Source organism: Coffea arabica, chromosome 3c, assembly GCF_036785885.1.
Source record: "Coffea arabica cultivar ET-39 chromosome 3c, Coffea Arabica ET-39 HiFi, whole genome shotgun sequence".
Lineage (NCBI taxonomy): Eukaryota > Viridiplantae > Streptophyta > Magnoliopsida > Gentianales > Rubiaceae > Coffea > Coffea arabica.
Window position 1 is genome coordinate 9,022,189 of NC_092314.1, and position 11,246 is coordinate 9,033,434.

At 38.0% G+C, this 11,246-nt stretch overlaps 1 protein-coding gene across 1 annotated transcript; it reads left to right on the top strand.

The window, feature by feature from the left end:
* The first annotated feature begins 8,875 nt into the window (after positions 1 to 8,875).
* On the top strand, positions 8,876 to 9,439 carry LOC113735529 (uncharacterized). Its single transcript, XM_027262527.1, has one exon. The coding sequence runs from the start codon at positions 8,876 to 8,878 to the stop codon at positions 9,437 to 9,439; it is 564 nt and encodes a 187-aa protein (XP_027118328.1).
* Positions 9,440 to 11,246: the final 1,807 nt, after the last annotated feature.

Here is an 11,246-nt window from a genome sequence, read left to right on the forward strand (position 1 = left end):
AAGCTGGCTTTAATCACATATTGACACAACCTTCACTTTTATCACGCTTTTCTATTTTTCTATTTTTTTCAGTTTTAATAGTAATAATAGACTTAGTGTCTAGCCATTAGAGTCTTTTGACGCGAACTCCAATATTTGCCAGATGAAGGAGCCCGATTACTCAGCTCCTATTGCTACGCGACCACATACTTATAGCAATTACTACCTTTTGACGCGAGAATCGATACTTTAACTGAAGATCCCCGGTTATTCAGTAGTAACAACTAGCGGAGTACAATCAACTCTTATTTACAATCAGATAACACAATAACTCAAAATATCACAAAGAAAATAGCAGCAGCTAGCCTTATTTTTCAAATATGGAGAACTAAAGTTAATAACTGGATCAATTCACATGAAAATGCCAACAATCATTCTCAATGCCTAGAAAAGTTAACCAAAAATTAAAAGAGCCAAACAATCACCGATATTCACCAAAGAGATGTTTTTAGACTCAACCATATTAACTAGATACACTTTTATTACTAAAACTTGGCAATAGCAGAATTAGAGTCAACAATCCAACATCAAACCTTGGTATTCACATGAGAGCTAATCACTAAAAAGAAAGAAAGAGAATGAACGAAAGATAGACAAATAACAAACTAAAAAAAAAAAGAAAAAACATCTAAAAACTAAAAACTAGAAATACTAGCATCACAGCTGTCCAATCCCCCCCACCCCACACTTAAATTCGACATTGTCCCCAATGGAGAGTAGAAAGCAAGTAAAGCGAAGAGAACAATGAAACTTCCCTCACGAGTGGCTAACGGGTAGGCGGGAACGGTGCATGGAAACTAATGTGATAGAAGTACGCAGCCAAGTTCTGAGACATCTCAACTCAATTCAACCAGCAAATGTAAAACTCTGCCCACCCAAAATCTCAACAAGTCTCCAATTAGACAGTGAATATCTCAACTCAAAATCAGCAATTCCAGCAATAGCAGTTTAGAAATTTGACAATAACCACATAATTACAAGTTCTTCCTTTTCAATCAGGCAGCTAACCAATTATAAATAACAAATGCTAGTCAAAATACCCCAACCAGTACCACTGGTGTGCCCCACAGTAATGAAACGAGTCAATCGGCCACGGAATCTAAATCACCGGTAAACCCAACAGCACCAGACAATACCAAAAAGAAATTGGAAAGCGACTGTCAAGTACCTCCAACGTAGACAATGGCCAAACAATATCTCTGAGAGAGAATGATAGCTGTCAAGAGAAGGAGACAGAGGTAATGGCGCGCGACACGCGACTGCGGAGGCGTCGAGAGGCGGAGAGAAGAGTGAATCCAACAATCAAACCCAGCAACTTATGTTCCAATTAATCAAGTGGGAGTTAAGAAGAGTGAACACCTGTACCATTATGTGAAAGAGGGAGATGCGAGGGAAGGGAGAAATACGGACAGTCGCGAGGCGAGGAATGGCGGCGGACAGCAGCGGTGCGAGAGATGGCGAAAGTGGAAGGTCGCGACGCGCAGCAGTGGTTGGTTGCGACAAGAAGAGAGAGGGAGAGCGAGGTAGTGGCGTGGCGCACGATGGTGGAAACGTTGGCTTCGAATAGTGGCAGTGCGGAGGTGGCTGCGAGCAGAAAGAGACAGAAGGGTAACGGGGTGCGTCCATGCGGCCTGGTGACGGCGAGATCGACAGTGGCGGCAACGTTGTTCGTCGATTGCGGAGAGGGGTGGCGAGCATAGGTGTGAAGTGAAGAGGCGGCGACGGCGCTAGTTTGAGTCGCGACCAAGAGAGAACTAGGGAAAAAGAAGGAAAGAAGAGAGAAAGAAAGAAAAAGAAAGAAAAAGAAATGAGAGGGAGAAAGAAAAAAAAGAAAAGGAAGAAAAAGAAAGAAATAGTTTTGGGTTTTTTGTAAATTTAAAAAGTTGTAATTTGAAAATTAGAAGCTATAGTTAAACGGAAATTTTTTTAATTAAAAAATTTTAATTTTTTTTATCATCAACAAAATTTATTTTCGAAATTCAAAATTAGAGATTAAATGGAAATCAAAATTTTCTTCAAGGTTTCAATACTTACCTTTCCCGCGAACATGACGCGGCACATCATGAGGGTAAGAACCCTTCTGACGAAGAGCTCTCCATGTGATTCGATGCGGGCACGTCATGAGGGTGGAAACCCTCCTGACTAATATCAAGAAGTTACACCTTGCCACGCGCCCAGTTGACGCAGGTGCGTTAAGTCATAGAGATACCTATGCATCATCAAAAACGAAAATGAAAGCCAGAAATCTTTCAAACTCAGGGAAAATATATTTAAACTATCAAACAAAACTGAACAAACAACTAAAAAAAATTGGGTTGCCTTCCAATGAGTGCATTTCTTTAATGTCTTTGACTAGACGTTAAACACCACTCTTCAATTTGGATGTAATTTAATTTTTCTTGTAATCGGTGGCCCTCCTCCAGGATCTAAATAGTCATTGAGTGCAACCTTCTTTCTTAATTTTCTATTCATTTTTACTTCATAAATTACTTTCATCCCCTGATACTTGTTCGCAGCAATTTTGAATTTATTCCTACAAGCAAATTCAGAAAATTCTTGTACAGAGGGATTAATAGCATGAATAGTAAATATAGAGTGAGAATTAACAGGATGTTTCATTGTATCAAAAATATTAAAGTGGACTACTTCTCTATCAAATTTTATTGTGAAAGTACCCTTATTAACATTAATCTTAATTTGGATAGTACTCAAAAATAGCCTTTCTAATATAACCCTCCTCCGGGATCTAAATAGTCATTGAGTGCAGCATTCTTTCTTAATTTTCTATTCATTTTTACTTCATAAATTACTTTCATCCCCTGATACTTGTTCGCAGCAATTTTGAATTTATTCCTACAAGCAAATTCAGAAAATTCTTGTACAGATGGATTAATAGCATGAATAGTAAATATAGAGTAAGAATTAATAGGATGTTTCATTGTATCAAAAATATTAAAGTGGCCTACTTCTCTATCAAATTTTATTGTGAAAGTACCCTTATTAACATTAATCTTAATTTGGATAGTACTCAAAAATAGCCTTTCTAATATAATGGGTGATGGATTTGGAGCACTTTCATCTTCCATGTAAAGCACATAAAATTTAGTAGGAAAAATTAATCCATCTACTTGCACTAAAACATCCTCAACTACCTCATCCGAATAAGCAAATGGACGATCAGCCAATTGAATTATTATCTCTGTTTCTTTTAAACATCCTAAATTTAGGGAATCATAGATTGATTTAAATATCACATTAATAGAAGTCCCTAAATCTAGCATGGCATTTTTAATTTTAGAATGTCCAATCTTACAGGGGATAGTAAATATATCTGGATTTTCGCATTTAGGTGGTAGTTTCTTTTGTAAAATCACCGAAACGTTCTCACCTACCACAATATTATCATCCCCCCTCAACTTCTTCTTGTTGATGCACAAGTTCTTCAAGAATTTGGTGTACTTTGGCACTTGTTTGATTGCATCTAACAGGGGAATGTTGATCTCTACCTTGCGAAATATCTCCAATATCTCTTTCTCCTTGTCCTGCTTCTTCGAGCTCTCTAACCTGCTAGGAAAAAAAGGTGGATTAGTTTTAATTTCAATGATTGGGTCAGGGAGTACCACTAAATTTTTACAATTTCTGTCCTTCTCCTCAAGTTCTTTCTCGATTTTTTCCTCATCCTTATTTTTGGAGTCGCCAGTTCAGACTCTTGAATCTCCTTCTCACTCCTGAAGGTCATTGCACTTACATTCTTCAAGTTTAGTTTAGGTTGAGACGGCAATTTTTCGTAAACTTGGGATTCCAGGCAGTTAATTGCTATCGCCATCTAACTCATCTGACTCTGCATTGCTTGCATCTATCCCAATTGATTCCTCATACTTTGTAGACCAGAATCTGTCTTTTGTTGATTAGTAATTAATTGCTTCATCATCTCCTCTATAGACGGACTTGAGTTTGAAGGGGGTGGTGGCGGGTGAGGTTGATACTGTTGTTGATACCCTTGCGGCCTATTTGGTGCGAAATTTGACTGCATATTTCCTCCATAACAGAAGTTAGGATGATCTCTCCAACCCGGATTGTACGTATTCGAATACGGGTCATATTGTTTTTTTTTGCGCAGGCGCGTGACCAGCCATGTTCACTTACTCATAATTTTTTTCTTGAATCATTGGGCACATCTCTGTAGAATAACCCATAGCAGTGTAAATCCCACACACTTTGACTTGTGATACAGTTCCTACAGCCAATTATCTAACAAACGATGTTAACTCAATCAACTGCTGTTGGATAGAAAATATCTCCACCTCATTCACTTTGCGTGTCAGGACATCCCCCCTCATACCAAACTGCTGCGAATTCTCAGCCATTCCTTCAATTAGTTCCCACGTTTCTCGAGGAGTCTTGTTCACGAATGTCCCTCCATTTGCAGTATCAATTATACTCCCGTTTCTGAAAAATAGTCTCTCGTAAAAATATTAGATGAACAATTGTTCACTTATATGCAGGAAAATATTTGTCTAAAAATTTTTTCTTCAGCTGGTCTCATGTGGTGATGCTACCTGGTGGAAGGTAGTACAACCAATCTTTTACGAAATCCTTCAAGGAGAAGGGGAATGCTCTCATTTTATCTGTTCTTCTGTAATCCCCGAGGGTTTCATGCTATTGCAAATGACATCAAACTCTTGCAAGTGCTTGTAAGACTTCTCACCTAGTAAACTATAGAAAGATGGTAAGATATGAATTAGACCAAATTTTAACTCAAAAGACGTGTTATCATTTAAATGTGAAAAAATAATACATAAGAGCTGCTGATTTAAATCAGGTGCAGCCAACTCCCTTAGTGTTTGTGCATTAGCCATAGTCACTTCTTCTCAATCCGAATCACTTGAAGTATTACCAAACGGACTTGTTGCTTCAACTTCCGGATCAAGTCTATGAGATGCAGCACTAGATTGCTTCTCTCTGAGCTGTCTGATCTCTTTTCGCGTTCTTCGCGTGATCTTCTCTACCTCAGGGTCAAAAATCAATTCACCTGTATAAGAAGAACGAGCCATACACTAGAAAAATACCAGAAAATTAAAACAAAAATGAATTTAAAAGAAACAAATACTGACGTCAGTCTCTGGCAACGGCACCAAAAATTGACAGGTGTCAAACCTGTGCAATAATAGTTGCTAATTAAAATAATCAAAACCCGATTCTAAGTACTGGAGTAGGGACTTTAGGTGTGCAATGGGTTACTTGATTCACCCTATTCCCGAAAAGTTTGCTTAATACGATATATCCGAATGGGATGGCTCATTCACAAATAATTATTGATTTGTAAATAAGGCAAGTAGGGTCGTATTCTCAGGGATTGGAAATATTTGTCTCTTTTTGATGTTCAAAGTAACAATGGGGGATTTTTTTATAGCAATGGCAATAAGTAAATGATTTGAATAAAAATAAATAACCAACAAAAGATTAAATGACAAATTACTAAAATCAGAGTAATAATAACTAAAGATCTAGCCAAGAAATAACTTCAGTAATAGTTCACCTAATTGATCATCGATACAAAAGACAATTTCAATTATTTACTAATAAATAGGTTATAATTGCCAAACAAGCGATGACAGTCAACCCTTCCTTACTGTGTCGGTGATTAAGGTATGCCCGTTAATCACTGGTCTAATTGAGAAATAATCTTAGGTACGCCCGTAAGATTTAATTTTTCAATTGCCTTACGTATTAGAGGAGTCCTATTATAATCAAATAATGCACTAACAGAGTTATTTTAGATTAGCCCGCGTATTCCACTGACACAAACCCAATCATGCCAGTTGTCACTATTTTAGAGCAATTAAATAATTACGGATTTAACGCTCTAATTGACAGCAAGTTGCTAAATTAATTCAACGTCCGGGCCCAAGATATTTAATTAACAAAACAACCATAAACATTATAAACAGAGAATATGCAAATACCAGTAAATAAGATGAATAAATAAAATTAATTCGATCTCACAAATTTTAGATGAACCAAAACCTCTATTGTTCCTTGACTAGAAGAAGGGATTTAGTTCATCCCTGATGAGGAAAACCCACGCGAAATTGCAAAAGTAATTGTTGCGTACGTTGCCTCTCAATTGAGAGTAGTAATCCGATGGAATAAGTCACAAGAATAATATGCCAAAAGTCAAAATCCAAAGTGGTCAAGAATGTCTGCTACTTTTTCTCCAATTCCCCTCTATTTCCTACCTAATTGTCCACTCCTATACGGCTACTCCAGTGAGTATTAGGAAAAGAGAGTCCCAATCTCAATTAACTTCACTCTCCTATTCAATCGAAGCCACAAAAAGTAGAAAGTCTCCTAATTGGCCCGTTTCCTATTTTTGCTAAACTATCTTTTCCAATTCAAATCTAACAATAAGCTAATGGAATATTTGCAGTCCCACGTTGTACTTCCAATTGGCAATTGGTGTCTCGCGCTTGTCCCGCATTTTCTGGACATGTTAAGGTTTGACTTGACGTCCCTACACCAAATAGTAATTGTAGTGGAGAATTTGCACATTTTTACCCCATTTTGTTCCAACTCCTGCAATCAATACAAATTTCCAAAAGTGAGTGGAATCCGCTAATTAATGCACACTTGGTAATATAATATGAGAGATTTAATTACAAAATAAATGACACAATTGCGACTTATCAGTTTCTTTGTTGATTGCAAGCAAGTTCCAATCATTAAATTTTATATATCAACTAGATACTATATTCATGACTAGTTATAAAATCTTACTAGTTAAGTATTACTTAAAATGAATCCAAACCTTAAAAGGAAATGAAAGATTAGTTGATATATTGGGTGTAAGACATGCCGATGACACTTTGGTTTTCTCAAGTGGTACTCATTCTTCTTTGAAGTATATTTTGGATGTTCTTCATAAATATGAAAACTGTTCAGGCCAGCAAGTTAACATAAGTAATAGTTTTTTCTTGACCCATCAACGGTTGTATGTGGCAAGACGGCGAGTAATCAAAAGCATCACTGGGTATTCTTATCAAGATTTTCCAGTGAGATTGCTTCAAAAAGAAAATATTTTCCAGTGAGATGTTTGGGTTGTCAACCATATGCTAGCCGTAGCAAAATTTCCTTTTTTGGAACGTCATGTCAAGCCATTGTGACTCTGTAAATTCATTTATCATAGTGACAGGCCGCTCTTGATCAGGGACGTGCTTTCATCCTTTCCTATTCAAGTCCTAGCTGCAGCTACTCCTCCTAAGTCTGTTTTTAATATGATAGAATCTATTTTTCCTAGATTTTTTGTGGGTTTTCTCAGAGGAGCGGAGGAACACTCCAGTTTCTAACTCGAAATGGTCCTTGTTCCTTCACTCTCACTAATTCACGAGCTGTACCCTCTCACCAATTCATGCATTAGTAGTATATTATCAGCTATACTTCTTCCTATTATAAAAGTACTCTAATACTCACCAATGATTCGAGGAATTACAGCTTTCAACCTATTAGTTTGCACTTTTGAATAGCATTTATATAGTAAACTACAACAGGCTATAGGCTTGAAATCCCTCATTTGTGTTGTATTTTGCACCGTTGGGATTGGTGTAATTATACTGCTACTCAAAGGATAATACATATATTTCTTATCAAAACAAAATTGAACACGGCTCGAATTACTTTATCACCAATTACATGCCAATTCTTTTTTTTTTTTTAAAGTGCATTAAAGCCGTCTTGGCTTGTAGCTTTGCCAACTTTCATGGTAAACATAGCATGTTTAATCTCTTCAGCCAACACACTAGCTTGGAGTAAGTGATCGAATTGATCACTAGTGACGGTTTTAATGTTTATTTGTTGCAGTTTGCCCTTCAAATCAGGGTACTGAGAGTTAGATTTACTGAACAGAGTCTTACAAAATTCTACTGCAATTTCTTGAACTTGCTCATAGTCCTTAACAATATCACCTTCATCATTTCTAAGTGAAAGTATCTTATTCCTGGCAACATGACCCTTCACCTTTATATGGAAAAAGCAATATTTTTTATAGAACGTGAATTGTATTATCGTTATATATACAAATTACTAGTTAATAGTGATAGTTGAGCTACAATTTGAATAGAAACATCTTAATTTTGATCATATGTTCTTTTAATAGGTGGAGAGCTCAATCGAAGAGAAAATGGACTAATCTTGGCAAGACGAATCAAGCAAAGAAGCAATAAAAGAAGAAGAAGAATGAACGAACAAGGAGTTTTACTGAAATCCTCTCTCTAGTGTAAAGGAAGCTCTCTCTTGGGGTAAGAGCCAACCTCTCTTCGGTGGGAGTTTCAGAAATTTTCAAACTTTTTCAAAATTCACACTATCCCGTACTTTCTTCCCACAATATCCCAGCCATCATCACTACCAATCTGGTTCTGTAACCAAGGATAGATTAATGCAGCTTAAACCACCGTACTCATGGAACTTTAAGGATGTCTCTCAAGGGGGAACACAAGGTAGTCAAAGTCCTACACTTTATGAACAGCTGAAAGCAAGGTACAACTTGATTATCTCTTTTCCCTTGCTCCCGTTTCTGAGGTAGGGTCTGTACATGTGCATTAGTTTTACAGCGTTTATTGTTTGTCTGTTTAATCCGTTTCTCTTGTCGTAAGCCTGGCTGGTCCCATTTACTGTGATAGTTTCGGTCTAGACGTACTCGTTTGTCCCCGATTTTTTTTCGCATCTTCACTTCTTAGCTACTCTTTATGTCTTTCTCTTCTACTACAACTTGGCTGGTAGTTGAAAAGGTTAAATTCTAAGTTCAGAAAGAGTATACCCGCTAGCTTCTCAGGATATATCTATGGAGGGAGAGTTAACTGAATTATTACAAAGATTTTTGCTGGAGGGGAATGAGATCTCTGGAGCTAAACTGGAGTTGGAGGACCTGAGCAGTGGAGTGAAGGACTGTAAAGGAAGCCTGATAGGAAGAATCATGGGTGAGAAAATAGCTAACTTCACGGGGGTGAAGAATTTTGTGACCGCAGCTTGGAGTTACACCAAGAATCTGACAATCATGGAATTGGGACCAAACTTGTTCCAATTTAATATCCCAAACCAAGAAGATAAAGAAAGAATAGTGACAGGGGGTCCTTGGTTAATGAATAATCAAATCTTAGTGCTGAACAGATGGTCAGAAGGGATAGAAGAGAATTATGGTGCCTTTGTTACTGCTCCTTTATGGGTTCAGATTTGGAACCTTCCTGTGCATTGGCTCTCCAAAGAGGTGGGCAGGAAAATAGGAGCAGTGTTTAAAGATATAAAGGACGTTGTTATCCCTCAGGGAGGGGGAAAAGAAGGTAGGCACTTGAAAGTTTTGGTACATGTTCATCTGTCAAAAACCCTGCTCAGAGGAACATTGGTGTAGATAGTAGGACATGGGGAACAGACTTGCAAAGAACACATAACTGTTCCAGGAGGTCTTCTAGAGAACCAATACGACCCATGGATACGTGCTGGAATTAACAGAAGCCCTTCTAAGGAAAGAGTAGGAAAGGGATGATACGGTGAAGGATAAAAAATACTGGAAGTTTCAGAATGGAGAAATGGTGGAGAGAGAGAAGAGTAGGATCCAATCCGGAGAGGTGCTTCTGGAGGCACTTAGAACCTCAGGGCTAGGAAATAGAAGTACCCAAGAGTTTACGAAAGATCAGGAGGGTGAAAAGGAGGTCCTACAAAATCATAGTGGTCCCTCTATTAATGTGGAAACTAGTCGAAGGGAACAAGTAAGTAGGGAAACTCCCCAACCCTCGAACAAGGAGAATCTTGAATTTCCTCTTCTAGCACAGGAGAATATAGAGGAGAATCTATCTTTAGTTGAAATGGAGAATATGGAGGAGGACAGAGAAGTCTGCACAAGGTGGCTGGAACAGGAGAATAGATTACCAGAGATTCCAGTTCAAATGGCAGGGAGGCAGGGAGAGGCCCAAGGTATTGCTAAGATTCAAGAAGCTATAAACAAGCAAGTAAAAAGGTCTTATAAGAAGCTGAAGTCCCCAATGAAAACAAAAAGGGCTCTGAAAGAGAGGAATGATCAGGATATTATCATTGAATGAAGGGGGAAAAGAAAGGTTCAGCTACATAATGAGGATATGGAGGATGTACATCTGCAAGAGATATCAGGCAAACGAGCTAAGCCTCTGTAGATTGTGAGATACACAGCTATGACTGAGGTGGACGTGGAGTCCTTCCCTAATGGGGCCCCCCAAAGGAAATGAGGGCTTTGGTATGGAACTGTCAAGGAGTGGGGAGCCCCTTGACAGTTCCCCATCTAAGGAAGGTTAATAACCTCCTCTCTCCAAGTTTGATCTTCTTGAGTGAGACTAAGAACAGGAAACTAGTGGTAGATAGGATTGCTAGAGGGTTAAGATTTGATAATAGTGTTGTAGTGGAAGCAATGCACAAGGCAGGTGGTATGGCTGTGATGTGGAAAGAGGACACTAAGATCATTGAAGTTAATCAGACTGCTTTCACCATAGAGGTCAGAATAGAGGATCATGAGTATCATTGTAACTGGTGGTTTGTAGGGATTTGTGCGAGTTGTGATACTCAGATTAGGAAGGAACAATGGAGAGTGTTGAGAAATAGAAGTAGGTTGTAGGGAGATAGATTCTTGATTGCAGGAGATTTCAATGACATAGTGTCAAATGATGAAAAATGGAGTGGAAATCTCAGAGAGGAGAGAAGCTTTAAGGACTTCAAGGACTTTATAGACCAGAATAATTTGATAGATTTAGACTATGAAGGACATCCTTGGACTTAGAGTAACAACTGGGAAGAAGATGGAGAAATCAGACAGAGGCTAGATAGATGTCTAGCTAGCTATGATTAGGTCCAGATTTTTGATAAGACAAGATGTCAACAGCTGGACACTTATGCCTCTGCCATATTATGCTCTTTTTAGACACTGAGCCACATAAGGAAAAAAGGAAAAAGAAGTTCTATTTTGATAAACCTTGGCTACAAAGGGAAGGGTGCCAACAAGTTGTGGAGAAAGCTTGGCAGTTGGAAGAGCCTGGTTCAAGAATGTTCAGGATTACTAAGAAGATTATAAATTGTAGGATAGATCTTTTGAAGTGGAGAAACACTTTCCAAGCAAATTAAAAAAGACAGATTAAGGAACTAGGGAAAGAGCTGGAAGCTGTGAGAGGTTCGAATCCTGTTAACAAAAAAGA